Genomic DNA, 18,268 nt, shown 5'->3' with positions numbered 1-18,268 from the left:
GAATATTAACTGAACCCTTAAAAGAAAATTATATATACAAGGAAAAGCGGCCTAACATCACCTCTTCCATTGGTCTGAAATGTTGAATATCTCACTCAAATGGAAGAACATCATTTTCTAAATGCTTGCGTTAACCACTGCTCCTTTATTTTTGTCCGTCGCCTTCCTCTTCCTGGTCCCCATGTCCAACCCCCTCTTCCTTTCCCTCGTTTGGTGTTCCTGTTGTCTTCTCGCTTTCTTTCCCTTCCACCTACCCAGAAGTCCCACAGCTGACAGACCTCACGTTTAAGGACGTGAGCGACACCACCATTAGCCTCCTCTGGTCGCCGCTCAACACCACAGCCATCACCGGTTACAAGATCGTGGTGGTGGCAGCCGGCGAGAGCGTGCCCATCTTCGAAGACTTCGTTCTGCCGACAAGTGGTCAATATACTGTCTACGGACTGGAGCCTGGCATCGACTACGACATCAGTGTGATAACTGTGACGGAGAATGGCGAAAGTGAACCCATCGTGATCACTCAGCACACCGGTAAGTCCCACCCAACCCACAGAAAAAACCGAACCAGAAGTAGAAAACAATTGTCAGTTCCTAAAGGGAGTCAGAAATAGCATTGTGTGTGCCGAGTTGTATAATGCAATAAGGTTCATGATTCTTCAAAGCAAAATTTGTCAGTTCTTTTGTATCTTGTTTGTCTTTCATCAGATCTATTTTATCAGCTTCTCACTCTAAAAATGTATCTAGCCACATTTTCACTTGTACAAAAAGCTTATATTGTACCGTTTGAATATATTCTGAATCAAGCTGGTTTTTTGATTTTTTTCAATAGCTGTACCAGCACCCACTAACTTGGGCTTTGGCCAGGTTGGGCCTGACAGCATCGAAGTCAACTGGGTTGCTCCCTATTTTCCCAACTCCGCTCAAATCAACAACTTCCTCATCAGGTACGAGAAGAATCGGAAAATCTTCCTGAATATCAGTATTTGTGTATTTCAGATTCACATGATTTCTGAGGACACACTGACTCGGACACAAATAACGTCTTTGTTGTTCTCCTTATTATTCAGGTATCATCCCATTGACGATGAAGATGACATCACAGAGACCAGCGCAGAAGGCAAAAGTAACAGTGTGGTGCTAAGGAGTAAGTAAGAAAGGAACTAGAGAATACACAACAACACACAACGACTACTTTGTATTTATGTGTTTTTCCCTGTTCTCAGACTTGCTGCCAAACACAGAGTATCTGGTGAGCGTGGTGTACGTGTATGAGGAGAGAGAGAGCTCGCCCCTCGTCGGAACAAAGAAAACAGGTGAGTCTAACATTAATATTAAAAAAAAAACGCAATTAGGTGATCTTGTTCTTCAGGGCACTGATGCTATGACTTAACTTAAGCATTAAAGTTATCCTTTAAAGAGGACATTTTATGCTCATTTTCAGGTTCATATTTGTATTTTGTACTGTGACATGTTTACAGGTTTACAAGGTTTTTTTCATGCATCCTTTTCTGTACCTCCCAACCTCTCAGTTCTGGATTCACCGGTCGGCCTGCGTTTCACTGAGGTCTTCACCAACTCCTTCACCATCAACTGGCTCGCTCCCCAGAGCAAAATCACCGGGTACCGTATCCGTCACCAGATGGTCAGCGGAGGGAGGTTCAAGGACGAGAGGCTGCCCCCATCCAGGAACCACTTCACCCTGACGGGACTCACCCCTGACACAGAGTACTTGGTTGACATCTACGCTGTGAGCGGGTCCCAAGAGAGCCTGCCACTCCATGGGACACAGAAGACAAGTATGAATAAATCCTGATTCAACCAATATTTCATCCAGATGTACTTCATGTGAGTTAATTTATTAGTTAATTTTTCTTTTCTCTCTCTCTCTCTCTCTCTAGTCTCTGATGCTCCCACAGACCTGGAAGTGCTCGACTCCTCCCCCACCAGCATCACTGTCCGCTGGGACGCCCCCCCTGTCACTGTGCGCTATTACAGGATCACTCATGGAGAGTCTGGTGAGTGAAAAATAATGACAGAAATTGTATTTATATAGCCAAATATTATAAATGTCACATTGGTCTCAGGGTACTTTACAGTGTGTACAGCTCGACAAAACATCAATGACATAGTACAATTATAACAGTTACAATATATATAGAAAATATAGATTTTGTATTCTTTTCAGCCACGAAAAATGTAAGACATATACAGTATATTTTGGGATTGTTATTATTATCATTATTTTTTTATATTGTTTATTGATTTATTTGTATTGTGCTTTTGATAATTTGCCTCTGATTTTTATTATTTCAATATTTGTTAAATGTATCGCATTGTCCTTCTTTATCCAGGAGGTCACAGTAATCCTAAGGAATTCACCGTCCCCGGCTCCCAGTCCACTGCCACCATCAGCAACCTGAAGCCCGGTACTGACTACACCGTCACCGTCTACGCAGTGACTGGGAGAGGAGACAGTCCCGCATCCAGCACTCCAATCTACGTCATGCACAAGACAGGTAAACACACCATTACAGACAAAAAACACACGTTTAGTGATTATCATGCCATCTCAGGTTTCCACTTACAGCTTTCTCCTCTTCACCTCCCCATCCTCCTCTGCTAGGTGTCGACTCTCCCTCTGAAATGGAGGTGATGGATGTGAAGGACAACAGTGTCACAGTGAGGTGGAGCCCTGCTCAGGGCCCCATCAAGGGATACAGGGTGACTGGGGTCCCCAGTAATGGACAGGGACCATCTTTCACTGAGGTGGTGGCTCCAGGTATGTCTTTTTTGTCAGTATTTTAAAGCTTGATTTAGATTTAAACTTGTTCTTTTTTTTTGTCTTAGTTTGAATTCTTTAATATAATTTTCTTCCCTTAATTTATCTCCTATTTCTTCAATTTTACAGACCAGACAGAGATTACTTTCTCAGGACTGATGCCCACCGTAAAGTACGTTTTGAGTGTGTATGCTCTTGGACAAGATGGAGAGAGCTCTCCAGTGGTGGTGAATGCTTTAACAAGTAAGAATCTACACTTTCTAGAGATATTTCTGAGATATTGTTTCCAAAAACCATCAGAAATTCCAAGCAAGTTCCTGACCTGTCCTCCTACCTTCCCACTTTCTTTAGATGTAGACCACCCTAAGGACCTCACCTTCTCCGACATCGACTCCACCTCACTGCGGATCACCTGGGACAGCCCAGAGGGAATCGTCACATCATACCGGGTCTTCTATTCCAGTGCAGAGGAGGGTGAGAGAGAGCTGCGCCCTGCTCCCCATGAAGATGCCGAGTCTGCTATCATCTACGGTCTGTCCCCTGGCACTGAATACACTGTGAAGGTCGTCGCTGTGCATGATGACACAAACAGCACACCACTGGTCGGCACACAAGCTACAGGTATGGATGGAAAAGTGATACTGATTAGAAAAAGTCAAAGACCAGGAAGCTCATAAAGTAAAATGTGCATGCATTGTTTAATATGACGAGAAACTTGGATGACTGGCCTGGCCCTCACATTTCATTTTGAGGCTTAGCCATTTGAGAAAAGTGACATTTAGATGACAGGCGGCCTGTAAAGAAACAACATTCCCTGATAGAAAGGGCCTTAAAGAAAAGATGTGGCTTTCATTCTTTACTTGAGATCACAATGAGCCCTCCCTCTGCCGACACTGTCATTTTACCATCTCCCTCTAACCCTTTTTCTCTCCTCCCCGCAGCCATCTCACCCCCCACCAACCTCCAGTTCTCTTCCATTAGCCCCACCTCTTTCACTATGACCTGGTCTCAGCCTAGTCAGGAAAACAGACTCACTGGCCTGACAGGCCTCACAGGCTACCGGGTTGTGGTGAACCCCAAAAACAAGAGCGGCCCCACCAAGGAGCTGAACTTGGCCCCGGATGCCACACAGGCACACATCTCTGGACTTATGGTGAGTGTGGCCCTTGGAGTCGGAGGAAAGAAGTTGTTATATGGTTGTTTTCGTACCTTCCAGATACCCATTTGTTCCTGTTTATGTTATTAGATTATAAATATGGGCATATAGTGTTTACCGATTACAAAAGACAATACATAAGCAGACCTGTGGCACACATGCATACAATACCTATGATGTCATGGTTACAGCTGCAGCCGGGACACCTAATCTCAGATTCTGCAACACTGTGAGAGACTTACCTTTTTTCCTCTTTTACTCCACCCCTCTTAGGTTGGAACTACCTATGAAATCAATGTTTATGCCTTGAAAAACTCTCTGACCAGCAGACCAGTCCAGGGAGAGGTCACTACCCTAGAGAGTGAGTTCATAAAATAGGAAATTCTGACAAATCAATGCTTTGCTTTGATACATGAAAATTATCAAAGCAAAAGTGCTGTTGCTCCGGATAGTTCTTGTCTTGTGCTAAAATCTAAATCTATACTGTCTCTTTCCTGTTTTGTTCTTCCTCACCCGTACCTTTTCTCTATTTGCTCTTCAAGATATCAGCCCCCCTCGTCGTGTGCGTATCTCCGACGTCAACGACTCTTCCATCACGCTGACCTGGCGCGCCAAGACAGAACCCATCTCTGGTTTCCTGGTTGAGACCACTCCTACTTCCTCTTCAGGCTACACACCCATTACAAGGACCATTGGCCCTGAGTCACGCTCATTTGTTATCACAGGTAAACAAATATACAGTATGAGAATGTGTTTACATAGACAAAGATGTAATGTTAAATTGGATATAGTGTAACTCAATAGCATCAGATTGTTAGTCTTAGTACTCAAGCACACAATCCCTCATTAACCTATAACTGTGTCTTCTTCTCAGGTCTGGAGCCAGGCACCAATTACAAGATTAACATCTATACACTGAAAGGGAATGGACGCAGCACTCCTCTCACCCTCACTGCCACTACAGGTAATCGTACACCTAATTTTGTCAAGAGTAGTACATTACTTTCAGTGCATAATGCTGCATCTCTGCCATGCTGACAGGAAATACATATTGATGAGTATTGAAATCTTGATAACAACAAAAAAAAACATGATTGAGGAATGAATACCAATATTTATTGAATTGAACCTAATTTCATAGCAGCTTGTTGCAATTTCTGAGTCAAATATCACAAACCGCCATCAATATATTTTCAGATGCACATTTGTTTGTGAATATAGTTTTTGAACCCCCTTTACTTGCCAGTTTGTTAGACCTTACATAATGAACATTCAAATCAGGATATTACTTGTTACTTATGTCTCAGTGTTATGTAGAACTAAAGATTGCCCAAATAACATGTAGTTCTGTTTTCCTGAGTATTAACCAACTTGACTGTCTCTTCCAGCCAAACCAGTGGTCATCCCGCCCACCAGCATCCGCTTCACCTCCCTGAACCCCGACAGCATCTCCTTCAGCTGGGAGCCATCACGCAGCCCAGGGGTCACCGGATATTACGTCACCTATGAAGAGGCCGGGGGTCTGCCTCGAGAGGTTACCCCCAGACCGCACGCAGGCCAGAGCTACGCCATCATCAATGGTGAGTTATTGTACAAACACAAAAAGAACATTAATGCAAATACGGTGAATAAAAAGTGTTCATAACTCTTGTCTGTTTTGGTCTCAGATCTGAAACCAGGAACAGAGTATGTCATTAAGATTGTGGCTCTGCAGAATGCTCTGAGAAGCACATCTCTCGTGGGAAAAGCCCGAACACGTAAGTATCATCCACCTGCAAACCTACTTTTTCCGTTAAAATAAAAATGTATCCTGTGTTGAAAACATTTAAGACATAATAACGATAACAAAAGGCAGTTTGAAACTCTAAGACTGTCATGGTTCAGCTTCGTTTATGATATTCTGAAATAATTGAATTGGTGCTGTGGAGTAATAAACTAGCTGCTATAAAATCTTCCCCACAAAAGTGTTCATAAGTCCTATAAAATACAACATGACGGGCTGATTTAATTCCACCCACTTTTAGGGAATGTCACAAAAAATGCACTAATTAGATGAGGTAATGTTGTGTCTTTGCTTGAGGAGAGAATTTGGTCTAATTATTCGTATTTGTTGCGATTGTTGTAATAAATAATAACTTTTCTTAAAGACCCTTTAATTTGTATTCCCCCATTAAACTTTAATAAATCCGCAATTTCAGCAATAACAACATCACTTATTGTTTCTCTTGGCAAAATTACTGTAAAACTAACAGGTAATAAGTCATAATTTCCAAATATTAACATTTGCCATATGTTGGAGAGCCATGCTCTGCTTCCCCCTGCTGGCTACTGATGTAGATTTGCAGCATACAGTATGTAGCGCTTGACATTATTGATGATTGCATTTTTACCCTTAACACTCCTCTTATTTGTTTGTTTTTCTATTATAAGTTTGTAAATTATTTATTTTGTTATCAGGGATGTGTAGGTTTTCCTGTTTGTTTCAGGAAAACAGTGGAAACACAGCCATCTTGTTTTTTTTTACTTGCTAAAAGTTAAGCAAGCTGTTCTGTGCATTGGCTTTGCCCTGCTTGATTTTAACAGCTAGCTTACATATTTCTCTTGTCAAAATCAGAGCCAGCTCCAGATCACCATCTACTGGTCCCTGAGCTGCCACTGCTGCCTGTTCCTCACAGACCCACTGCTGATATCCTGGATGTTCCAGAATCCTTCAACGACAAGATGTAAGAACCTGCATAATCACACTAAAATGATTAATTTAGAACAAAACGCAAGTATTCTTTCCATATTTGAATGTCCTATATTTATTCTTTCCTTTCTGTGCCCAGATTTGACACCAACCAGGTTCACTTGTCCGGTACTGGTGGACAGAACCAACCAGGCCAGCAGGGCCAGCACGTCTACACCGAGTACCAGAACCTGGGCCCTAACAACGGACTCCATGGCCCCTTCAGTGGTCCCAGAGAAGGCCAGAGACCAACTCTCAGAGAGCCTCTTATCTATATTCCTGTAGCAGGCCCCGATGGAAACAGAGTTCCCTTGGTCAAGGTGTGTAAGACTGATGTAAATTGATCATCATTATAATATTTAAATACTTTTGTGAAAATGTTTCAATAATGTACTATCAGATGATCTTAAATCACTGTTCTGTTGTACATCACTTTAACTGTATTTGTTAATATTATAACATGTAGTTTTAGTACGTGATGATTACTTTTGTAGCCTCTTTTTTGTTATATTTTGAGCTCACCTTATGTTTGTACTGTCCATTATATCCTGTAGGTGAGTGATGGTCCCCTGCGAGGTCTTGCGTTCGGTTTCCCTGACAATGAAACAGAGATACCCCAAGAAGCACAGACCATCACAACTATCTCCTGGTCTGGCATTCCTCACACTTCAGAGTACGAGGTGTCTTGTAATCCTATCACACACACGGAGGAAGGAGGCTTCCAGGTATACATGCATATACTCTCACACACAATTATGGCAGGAAAAGTAAGGAATACTTATTAACTTTCTCATTCCCCCTATAGATGCGTCTTCCTGGCACCTCCAACAGCGCCACCCTGATCGGATTGACATCTGGAGCATCCTATAATGTTGTAGTAGATGCCATGAGGGGCGGGGCTAAGGAGAAGGTTTTGGAGGAAGTCATTACTGTTGGCAATGCTGGTATGGTAGTCCACGCTGACAGTGTGCTAAAAATAAAGATTCTCTTGCACACACACTTAAGATAAATATGCATGCCTATGTATACACAACTATTAGTTAATTGTATCCAATCTTACTATGAAAAGTTACTGCATAGAGAAACTGTAATAAGTGTTTTTAAGAACGTTTTAACATAAACAATTTGATAAATATAACATTTATATCAAATGAAAAAGCACATTTTTTGTATCCTTCTTTCATACTGTGTATTTGCTTAGAGTTCATACAAATATCTACAAAAATACATCACACAAAAACTCTATTTAAAGACTAGTATATTAAAATATTATAATACAAATAAATAGAAAATATAGGAATTACCCAAAATCTAAAAGAGTTACAAGGTCCTTTCTTCACACATTTGTTGCCTGTTGCTGTCCATTATTTACAATGTGCCTGTTGTATTATCTGTGTGAAACCACATCATTTGGCTTTGTTCTAACCTTATTTGTTTCTTCAAATGTCTCAGTTCCAGGGGACATCCCCATCACCACCAACCAGGACGCGTGTTACGACACGTTCACACAGACCTACCACAAGTTGGACTCAGAGTGGGAGCGCATGTCTGAGACGGGCTTCAAGCTGTGGTGCCGCTGCATTGGGCTGGGCAGCGGCCACTTTAGGTGTGATTCATCCAGTGAGTGGCTTATTAACCCAATAATCCCAGCATGCTTTGCAAACACTACAGAATTAGAAACCAAATAAATGTGATTTACTGAAGAGGAATTTATAAGAGTACAATATGGATGACAAATCAATACATTCATTTTATATATGGTTTATAAATTCCTAAGCTATGATTTAAAAGCAATAGAATTTTAGAGTTCTATGGGCATCAACATGCGTTAATTAAATGATGGCATGGGCAGCCTTAGCAATGATAACTAGACAATTTACAGAAAACTATCATTTGGTATAGTGTTGCATCATTTCAGAAATGTTGTCATACATAATTTCATAAAGATGATCATGTCTTTACAATGTATGAGTCTTTCTGTAGTCTGCCCATGTTAGACTCTCTGCTCTGCCTCTGTAGACAGAAAGCTCAGCTAACTGGCCAGCGTTGGTCTAAGTTTTTATTGTATTGTCCGTACAGCTAACATGGCAATACCAGAAACTGAGATCACCATAAACTATCTATAGGTTCAAATGGGTGTTGCCCAACAGGACTAAGCCTCTGTGAATTGTTCATAATGTCATCACGTGTTGTTTGAAATGCAAATGAATTGCGTTGATTGTTTTCCGTGCTTGTTTTAAGAAAATTAGGTTATTTGAACATTGGTTTCTGCTGTGAATATTTATCTGCAGTATGAAGGGGAAAATATATATTTGTGTGATTTTTGTTTAACCGCTCTCGACACTAACTAATGAACTTCTCTCACATATCCTCTTCAATCTCCTTCCTCCATGCTCTCATTCTGCTCACCCTTCACCTTCCGGTCTTCTGCATTTGGATCTACTTCTGTTCTCCCTCCCTTGCTCCTCACTCCCTTTTATCTTTTCTATTCCTCTTTCCTACTACTTCCTTCTTTCAGAGTGGTGTCACGACAACAATAACAACTACCGCATCGGCGAAAAGTGGGACCGCCAGGCTGAGAACGGTCACATGATGAGCTGCACCTGTCTGGGCAATGGCAAGGGAGAATTCAAATGTGAACCCCGTAAGTAAAGATGGACCCAATGACACCTTTACCATGAAAAATGAGCTATTAGCTTGGTCCTTGTTCAAATATATATATAAATGAGGACTGTATAAAATAAGTGGGCATAGCCTTCGAGTCTGAAAGTGCAGCCAATGCAGAAGTGCCTTAAACCTGCATTCTTCTAATGGCCAGCAGATGGCAACCCCATTTTTTCTAAATATAAGATTGAATAGAAGTCTATGAGAAATTGACCCCACTTCTCACTTGATTTATTACTTAAGTAAACATTTTCCTTAAGTGCATGGCTTCAGTTGTTTATTTCAACCCCTCTACAATATAGATTTATTTTGCTAAATCAGGGTCCCATTTAAAGTCTTTCAATATTTTAGAATTAAATATCTATTCCTCATGGATAAATTGCCATTTATTTCTGATATTAAATATATTCTTTAACCTTTTCCAATCTTTAACATGTAATTCTCACCTTCCAGATGAGTCGACATGTTATGACGATGGGAAAATGTACCAGGTTGGAAACCAGTGGCAGAAGGAATACCAGGACGCCATCTGTACCTGCACCTGCTACGGAGGACAACAGGTGTGTAACACTGTGTGCTGTGTGCTTTACGGAAAACACAATGGCCAAAATGGTATGTGTTAGTGGATTTGTATTAACCTCTCCCTCCATCTGTTCAGGGCTGGCGCTGTGAGAATTGCAGAAGGCCGGGAACACACACTGATGTGGACGCTGGCCTCCTTCAACCTATTCATACTGATGTTTTCGACCGGTACAGAGAAAACGCTCTACGCAAACTGGTCAGTGCCTCATTATTAGATAAGATACAAATATTCTGCTCTGAAATGAAACAAACCAAAACAATATCATTAATAATTTGCCAATTATATTAACAAACTGTGCTTCAACTTTAAACTAGAGTTGAATAGGTTTTTGTTTCATCAACTTCCAGGAATCAATTACATTCATGAAAAACTGGTTTATCTAAACTTCTCTGGAAGAACATAAGTAAAATAAAGTTTCAATGAATGCTACTGTATGTTAGTTCCGGACACATTGAAAATAAAAATAGTTACTCACTATACCTTATAGTATTAAATGCAGCATAGTTTTTGTAATCACTTGTTTGTCATTGTTACTAGAAATCCAGTTGAAAGTAATGAATTACAACTTTTATTTTGTTTTTGTCCTGCCCTTCTCTGCTCTCCAGAACATCCATTGCCCGATTGAATGTTTGAGGCCAGAGCTGTACGCGGACGCTAACTCCCCCTCAGATTAGAGAAGAAGGGAGCATGAATAAAGGAGGATGAGGAAGTGAGACTCCCTTACATCGTCACTACCACTTCAAGAAGGAGGCCTCCACCTGCTTTCATCAGAAGAAGACATTTCCATCTGATCTGTGCCTTAAAGGTTTCCCCCTTACCAAATTTAAGGGCCTTTTTTAAAAGACTTCCCTACACCACCCTCTGTGCCTTTTCAAAGATCTGTCCAACTTTTCATGTTGGTTTTTAACTTCTTCAGCAGAATCAAGAATTTCTCTATCTAAATTGTTTTTTCCCTCACTTTGCTAGAGCACAAAACCTGCTTTATAACCCCAAACCTACCTACCCTATCCCCATTAGCTATTGAGACACTCCATATATCAGATGCAGTATTGTTGTGTATTTTTATTGTTGCCTCTGGACATTCTTTTATTATTTCCAAACATTCCGTGATATTAATTTCCCTTTTATTAAGCGAAAACACACCACATACAATGTGCCTGGTTTTATGGAATTATTATCTCCGGTAATAACTGAAGCAACACTTGTTGCATTACCCATGCATGTGAGTCTCACTATGACTAATGTATGTTCAGGAAATGTTAAGGTATTTGTTAAAATGCATTTCCAAATCAGCCATGTGGATTTATTGCAAAGGACTGCCAAAGCCATACATTGATTCCCATTCAGTTCTTCTTATAAAACAAAAAATTCAAAACAACAAACCTTAGATAAGCACTGTTACTTTTGAGTGAGTCTTAGAAAAAAAATGTTTGCCTTGCCATTATTACACCACAGGGAGGTCACACCATGTATATGTGATTATGTGATTCATAATGTGGGTATTTTGATAGTACATAAGGTGTAGCACCCATAAAATCAATTAAGCAAAAGCTGACTGACCAAAAGTGAAACTCTAATTTCAAAAACAATATTGTAAAATTCAGCATTATTTCCTTGTGAAATGGATTTTAGTTGGATACATGTTTGTATTTCTTGTTTATTTTTAATTCATTCTTTTATTTATCCCTTTTATTCAGGCATTTTGTTCGATGCTTTTTTAGGGTGTACACTTTATTTTTGTTTAACTTGTTTTTATATTGTTGGTGCCAAAATCTGAACTACTGTGGACTGAATCTTTTTAATAAACTGAAAAAACCCAAAGCCAAACCTTTTCTGTATTTTTTGTTGGGGGAATATTAGTATTTTTCCTGTTATTTCTCAGGTGACATGATATGGTACATGTATTAAGGTTTTGGACCAGGGCTTGATTTAGTACTCTATAACATATGATCATTTCGTGTATGGGTCATATCACCATATGGTGCCTTTGAGACTTACCTACCCATTTCCAAAAAAAAGCTGAAATTTTCCATTGAACTTCAAATTCGTTTTATTAAGTATATGGTATGCTGTGTTAGAAATAATCAATATATTGGAGCGGAACATTAAAAGATAATTCACGGTTTCTGGACGGATCATATTTGTCTAATTCCGGTAATATTACCGGATGTTGTTTTTAGCCTCAGATAGCATATAGCTAATACTGTATTGTGTATATATGAGTAGAGGGAGAAGGACGCATGGAGTTACATACTAAACACACCGCCTCTACCTCTCACTCATTGATGCTGCAATGATACTATTGCGTGTTTAATAACTGATAAACTTCAGAAGGATTGCATAATAGAATATCGTATCCAGCCCCCGCTACCAACCAATGAGAGCACGAGACCGGAGCACGTCTTATTTCGAAGTTGTTTATTTGATGGCGGGAAAGGGATGGTTCTATAAAACATGTTTGTATTGTGAAATCGAGCTCTCTTTTGTTCCGGACCGCCAGACAGTAACTACTGGTGAGCTCCACTCAGTCAGCGGCCTGTGGACGCGTGTACCGGGCTATTGAGCCACAGCTGTGAAACCTTTGTAAAACCTACTGCTGCATCCTTTTATTAAATACTCCTTTAAAACTTATAAGAGGGGCTTCACTTGTTTCTTTTGAGTCGACTCCTGGAATTCGAATAAATGAGCATTTCCTACAGCTGTTAGAAATGCATGTTGGTCAAGCTCCAAGACTTTTTAAAATAAATTAACAATGTGCAAACAGCAAAATATGACCGGTTGGACATTTTTGGCTAATGTTAGCATTTAATGAGCACATGGTGGACCTTCAGTTAGCAACATGATTCAGTTAGCAAGGTGACTACTGTTTTACAAATATATTTCAAATTTCTGAAAGGTTTTTATATTAATTGTGTATTTCACTATGACAGAGTGGACATGTTAAGCTTGACAACACCCGACTACACATTTAATATGATGAAAATTACGAAATATAAGTGTAAATATTACTAGTAGCCACTACAAGCCACTGCTTCTGCCTCCATTGAAGAAAGCAACACGATGGTAGTAATGTCACTGAAGACATCAGGGGGTTATTTAAAGGGGCAATTACCCCATAATGACAGGGTGGACAGCAATTTCAGGGACACATGCAAAATGTTCAATATGATTATGAAAATAGAATATACATGATCAAAATGACTCGTTTTATCAAATAACTTGTTGTGGACAATAAAACGATATATATATATTTTAAATTAGTATTTAGTCTCATTTAACCACTTATTACACACACTGTAGTTAGCAGAGCAGTGTGTGGGACATGCCAAAATCACGTACATCCAATGAAAAAAAATGGTATAAAATGAAGGAAACACATTTCAAGACATGTCTTGAAATGTGTTTCCTACCACAGCTCTTTTAATTCGGTCAGAGCTTTTGAAACTTGGCCAGGACACCTCCCCATCGTCACACCAGCTGTCTGGCACCACAGCGATGTCGTTCGTGGCGGTGAAGGAGATGAGGTTGAAAGGCATACTACATATAGGCAGAAAGAAAAAATAATCACCAAAAAGTAATAGCATGGAGCTCAGGTCATGACAACAAGCAAGTCTTAGCAGTCAAGTTTGAGTGGAGTCCCTGCTATACCTCACTTAATAACATCATTGTCAGGGTGGAAGTCATAATTGTACTATTAACTGAATGAATTGTCATGTCCTATCAAAGCAATTCACATACAAACCCCCAACTCAGTTGAAGTTAGGACACTTGGTAAATTCTACTTTTTTTCATTTTCAAAATATTGAATTTTTAGATACGATAGCTGGAGATGACAACAGTGGCTAACCAAAATCAGCCAGGGATCAAAGACATATTGCCACCACTTTTGTAACTAATTTTGTAACTCATTTTACTGTGTATTGCATTGGGAAATATATGTTCATAGGACTATTGTGTGCCTATTATTGACACCACAGGTTTTATTGTACAGTAGATTTCACCTTTTTATAAAATACTTACGGCAATAAACATCCAGAGTGGTAGAACTAGTCAAAGTCATTAGTCATTTAGAACTGATTGAACTGAATAAAGAACTGATTGATTGAACTGATTGATTTTGAAATTTGGTCTAGTGGAGGAGGGGTATGGCCACAAAACCATGTTTGTGTGGGAAGGCTACATATTTTTGTTGCAGCCCTGCCACCTCAACTGACTGGAGTTCCTCAGACAGATTTGCTACCTCATAGACCCCTACTCTTTCAGAGTTGAATGGATATGTATAGAATGGAGACTGCTGAGTAAATTCTGAGTACACTGCATACACACCATTATCATTTTTCACTATGTTTTTTATTTGACATACCTTCTCCCCCACTAGAAAAATGTTGTCCCCTGTTGTTATTTTAATAACCCACCTGTCACCTTCCATCTCCCCATATTGGGACCGAGTTTGCATCCCAGCAACAGTTGGGCCAACAAAATGCTCCTTTTTAAATTGGTTCACTTTCTTTTCTAATTTGGGAGTTTCAGGCAACTCTGACAGGCGTCTAATTATTTGAGCCAGAGGGAACTCAGACTTGCGAATAAGTTTTTTTATTTTCCCAAGGTGGTTCTCAAAGGGGAACGCAGAGAATGAGTCCAGACTGCCATGCCTCTTTACCTCATCCGCCAGGTGGACCAGCCCGTGAACATTGTATACAATATTGTCAGTCCCATATAGCTCCCCAAAATGCTGAACAAAACTCTTGAGCATTTCCCCGGCATAATTGATAAGGTCTTGGTATGGGGGTACTAGAATTGAAATTGCCGATGACAAAAGCAAAAAGTTGTTATACATGTTTTCGTCTAACCTTGCTGCCAGCACAACAGGGCCACTATAAAGAAGGAATTGACGGAACTCCGTGGCTTTCCAACGGTCCAAATCTCTTAGCGACCGTGGTCTTCTGGCAAATTCAACTGGCACATAGGGCCTCATTGACACAAGCTCCACTGATATTCTGTCAACTATTCCAGCTGGCAGCCTTACCGGTAAGGGCCCCCGGAGCCAGGTTTTAAGTAGTTTTTTTACCACACCCAGACAGACCAGGTGCATGTAGTCAAGTGGAAATTGTGTCACCATGCCAACATTAACGTTTTCAAAGGGATGTGGCCCCTCATGGTGGTGACGTTCATCCAGAAATTGGTTGAAAGAAATGTCAGTCCGATCAGGGTACTGTGGTCCGGGGAAAGACATGCGCCTGTTTTGATAGATGCCTGGGTGTGTGCATTTATCACACCCATGGTATGCATTATGGGCCTTTATCTTTTTTACGAAGGCCCGTGCTGGTGTGTCACATACTACGGTGTCTAGTACAATTCGGAAGAATTTTTCTTCAAAGGAAAACCCTCCTTCTAACCCTCCTAATTCACAGACAAAGTCTGACAGGAACTCGTGGGCCGAGGTGGGTTTTTTATGCCCACTATACATCCCAATGACGACTGGTTCTTTTACGGGTACAGACACTAGCAAGCCAAGTATGGGCCACAGCTGGACACTGGAGCTTTTAAAGAGTGGTAGCCCATCTATATTTATTTGTAATCTCAGTGTCATGCCCTCTGCCAGTGTTTTTAGATATTTCGTGAGTACAGATTTGAGTGACTTCACTACTCCAAAATGGTAATACTGCCCACCAGCCTTGTTCTGTATCGTATACTCTGTCTTGGTTCGCAGTAGGGTCCTAGCATCTTTTGGCAAATTTGGATGGCTGGTTCTTAGTATACTGAGGAGTGCAGTAAGAGCAACCAAAGAGATGCCAAAATGTACAGCCCAATTTGCAATGTTGTCCAGGAGTCTGCTTTGTTGGCCATCATCCTCTTCAGAATCTGAGGCATCAGAATCTGAGGATGTCCTTGGACCATGCCCACAACACATGGTAGGCCATGGTAGGTTTCCTGCTCCTATGCCACCACCCCCCTCCTCCTCCCCCTCCCCCTCCTCCTCCTCCTCCCCCTCCTCCTCCTCCCCCTCCCCCTCCTCCTCCTCCATTAAAACTACCCCTGTAACTCCCCTGTCACAATTTCTGTCACCCATTCCTATTTCTGTCATGTCAACGTCAGTCATAGTAATTTCTTGAAGTCGCTTTTGGACGTCTATGTGGGTCCTCCTTCGAATTGTGTGCGAGCAGACAGGCAGAGTCTTTCTATTCATTTTTGTTCTAAAAAAAAAAAATTGCCTGCAATCAGGTGGAAGCACTGTTTGTAACATTATAGATACACACATGGTTTTGGGGTGGTATTATTGATGGGCTTTGGCATCCAACAGGTCTAGACAGGGGCGTAACCACCATAGACATTGAGGGGGACAAGTCCCTCCCAATGTTGGGAAATTACCAATCTGTCCCCTCCAATATTTTGTCTAATATGTGACATATGACAAATAAGTTCTATATCTATTTCATGGGGTTAGGATTTGTCTTACAGGTCACCCTAAAATGCACTAGAATGCAGGAAATGGCATCTAAGAAATCAAAAATATTCTGGGGGAGGACCCCAAGACCCCCCGCTGGCCTATGCTGTTCACAATGGTCTATACTTCTATTTTGGACCCCCCCCCCCAATATCTATACTATGGTTTCGCCCTTGGGACTAGATAATATGACCCCTTACTTTAGAGAAAATCATTTCATACCGACAACACAGCCGACTGCAAGGAGTTGTGGTGTGAACGTGTTTAATTCATTTTAATATCTTCAGTGACCATAATTTGTGGCTATAACTTTAATATCTCCCGAACGGACCTGAAAAGGAGCTCATGTCTATTTGACCAATGGACAGCGCTAGCTAGTGGCTGGCTACCACGTAGATTAGCTGATACCAATATGCTAACTCCCATATCTTGTGTTGCTTGTCAAAGTAGCAACACGGACGTGTTCTGTTCTCAGACCTAACGATCAGTGTGATTGTTCACGGATTTTATGTTATAAGATATCAGGATACAGGATATGAAGTATGATAACATAGAATGTATTACTAACTGATATGTGTAATAGCATTTCATCACTCAAAGTGGTTCGCGGGTTTAGCTAGCTCATGGCTAGCTAGCATTCTTGCTAAACACAGGCGGCTACAAGATAGACGGTGGTCACTTCTTGTATAGCACCGATGTATAACGGTATTATAACACTAGCTTTGAATTATTTGTGTAACAACTATCTAGCCCCTATAACTTATCGGCCATCTGTGTAATACAGACTAGTCTATCTAGCCATATGATAGTGGCAATTCACCCGCACCATTGCGAACAGTTCTGTTCTACCCATTCAGGGAAATCTGGAAATCTGTTTTACATAACTTACACCGTTTTCCTATAATTGTATTCCAAGTCATAAGCAAGTTTGACAATATCCATATAATGAAAATTATATAGGGACGATCTACTTTTATGTAACAATATAATAAATGTAAAAATCAATACTTACTTTGCGAGCTCAAAATTATGCTGTGCTGGCCGTGCGTCCGTTGGAATGATGGCGCGTCCGCGTCTGCGTATCCGATACGGGTGTGTCGCGGAGCCGCATTTTGACAGTAGAGGCAGAAGGACTTTGGTAGAGGCGCGTCCGTGTTTGTGAATCAGATTTGGATCCGGTCATGATCCGCGTTTTGACAGTAGAATGTGCGGCGGCGCGCGGTGGCGACGCTGATCCGCCAAGCGGAACCAAAACGAATGTGACAGTAACGCGGATGTGATGACTTGAAAGCGGATCCGTATCGGAGTCCTCTGCTGTGTGGGCACTTGTTTGGCCATTTATAAGAAGACTTCAGAGTTAATATTATTCCGCTACATTTTCATGATGACTGAGTGATTCTGATGAGGACACCAAAGGCACTTTATAGTGATATTGACTGACTCTTATATGATGTATAAATGAAGAATTTGACTCAGTTTTCCAGTAAAAACAAAGCATAGGCCTAACACGTTGAAGGGGTGCACTTTTATTCTGAAATGAAGAAACCCTACACCGAAAATCATTCTCCCATACAGAGATTTCCGGTTAATGTGTTCTTCCTTCAGGATAAAATTACATGACATTGTTCTTGAACAAACTTGTAACGCACTAAAGCTTATATCAACGGCAGTTTCAAAAAGCATGTGTTTTTTACTACTACAACCGCTCCAGGGTTATTCTTTAACGGCTTCGATAATAATTTCCTCACTGGAATGAATGTGTTATTTTATCGGAATATTAGTGTTTAAATTCTTTCAACAACTGGAGGCCTACCTTTTTTAATAGACTGTTAACGCACTTGACTCTAGTTATAGTAGACCTTTGCTTGCGCTGATTTGCTAAAAATGTGTCAAATATAAGGCTGTAGCTCTTG

General features: G+C 40.7%; 1 protein-coding gene across 2 annotated transcripts in view; it reads left to right on the top strand.

Moving 5' to 3' along the window:
- fn1a (fibronectin 1a) overlaps nucleotides 1–11,731 on the top strand; it is a 30,965-nt gene extending 19,234 nt beyond the window's left edge. For both annotated transcript variants that reach the window (XM_063887732.1, XM_063887731.1), the window contains exons 25-49: nucleotides 259–531; nucleotides 830–944; nucleotides 1,068–1,144; nucleotides 1,224–1,313; nucleotides 1,530–1,796; nucleotides 1,899–2,015; nucleotides 2,352–2,516; nucleotides 2,624–2,779; nucleotides 2,909–3,022; nucleotides 3,131–3,400; nucleotides 3,721–3,932; nucleotides 4,209–4,296; nucleotides 4,478–4,660; nucleotides 4,810–4,899; nucleotides 5,324–5,515; nucleotides 5,603–5,692; nucleotides 6,550–6,658; nucleotides 6,764–6,983; nucleotides 7,218–7,388; nucleotides 7,469–7,607; nucleotides 8,116–8,283; nucleotides 9,182–9,307; nucleotides 9,781–9,887; nucleotides 9,986–10,105; nucleotides 10,516–11,731. In XM_063887732.1, the coding sequence (XP_063743802.1) occupies nucleotides 259–531; nucleotides 830–944; nucleotides 1,068–1,144; nucleotides 1,224–1,313; nucleotides 1,530–1,796; nucleotides 1,899–2,015; nucleotides 2,352–2,516; nucleotides 2,624–2,779; nucleotides 2,909–3,022; nucleotides 3,131–3,400; nucleotides 3,721–3,932; nucleotides 4,209–4,296; nucleotides 4,478–4,660; nucleotides 4,810–4,899; nucleotides 5,324–5,515; nucleotides 5,603–5,692; nucleotides 6,550–6,658; nucleotides 6,764–6,983; nucleotides 7,218–7,388; nucleotides 7,469–7,607; nucleotides 8,116–8,283; nucleotides 9,182–9,307; nucleotides 9,781–9,887; nucleotides 9,986–10,105; nucleotides 10,516–10,584 (3,728 nt within the window). In that variant the 3' untranslated portion in view covers nucleotides 10,585–11,731. The remainder of the gene's footprint in view (nucleotides 1–258; nucleotides 532–829; nucleotides 945–1,067; nucleotides 1,145–1,223; nucleotides 1,314–1,529; nucleotides 1,797–1,898; nucleotides 2,016–2,351; nucleotides 2,517–2,623; nucleotides 2,780–2,908; nucleotides 3,023–3,130; nucleotides 3,401–3,720; nucleotides 3,933–4,208; nucleotides 4,297–4,477; nucleotides 4,661–4,809; nucleotides 4,900–5,323; nucleotides 5,516–5,602; nucleotides 5,693–6,549; nucleotides 6,659–6,763; nucleotides 6,984–7,217; nucleotides 7,389–7,468; nucleotides 7,608–8,115; nucleotides 8,284–9,181; nucleotides 9,308–9,780; nucleotides 9,888–9,985; nucleotides 10,106–10,515) is intronic.
- Nucleotides 11,732–18,268: the final 6,537 nt, after the last annotated feature.

The sequence above is a fragment of the Eleginops maclovinus genome, chromosome 7, assembly GCF_036324505.1.
Source record: "Eleginops maclovinus isolate JMC-PN-2008 ecotype Puerto Natales chromosome 7, JC_Emac_rtc_rv5, whole genome shotgun sequence".
Classification (NCBI taxonomy): domain Eukaryota; kingdom Metazoa; phylum Chordata; class Actinopteri; order Perciformes; family Eleginopidae; genus Eleginops; species Eleginops maclovinus.
The sequence above is the reverse complement of the archived record's forward strand: the minus strand, read 5'-3'. Positions and strand labels throughout refer to the sequence as shown.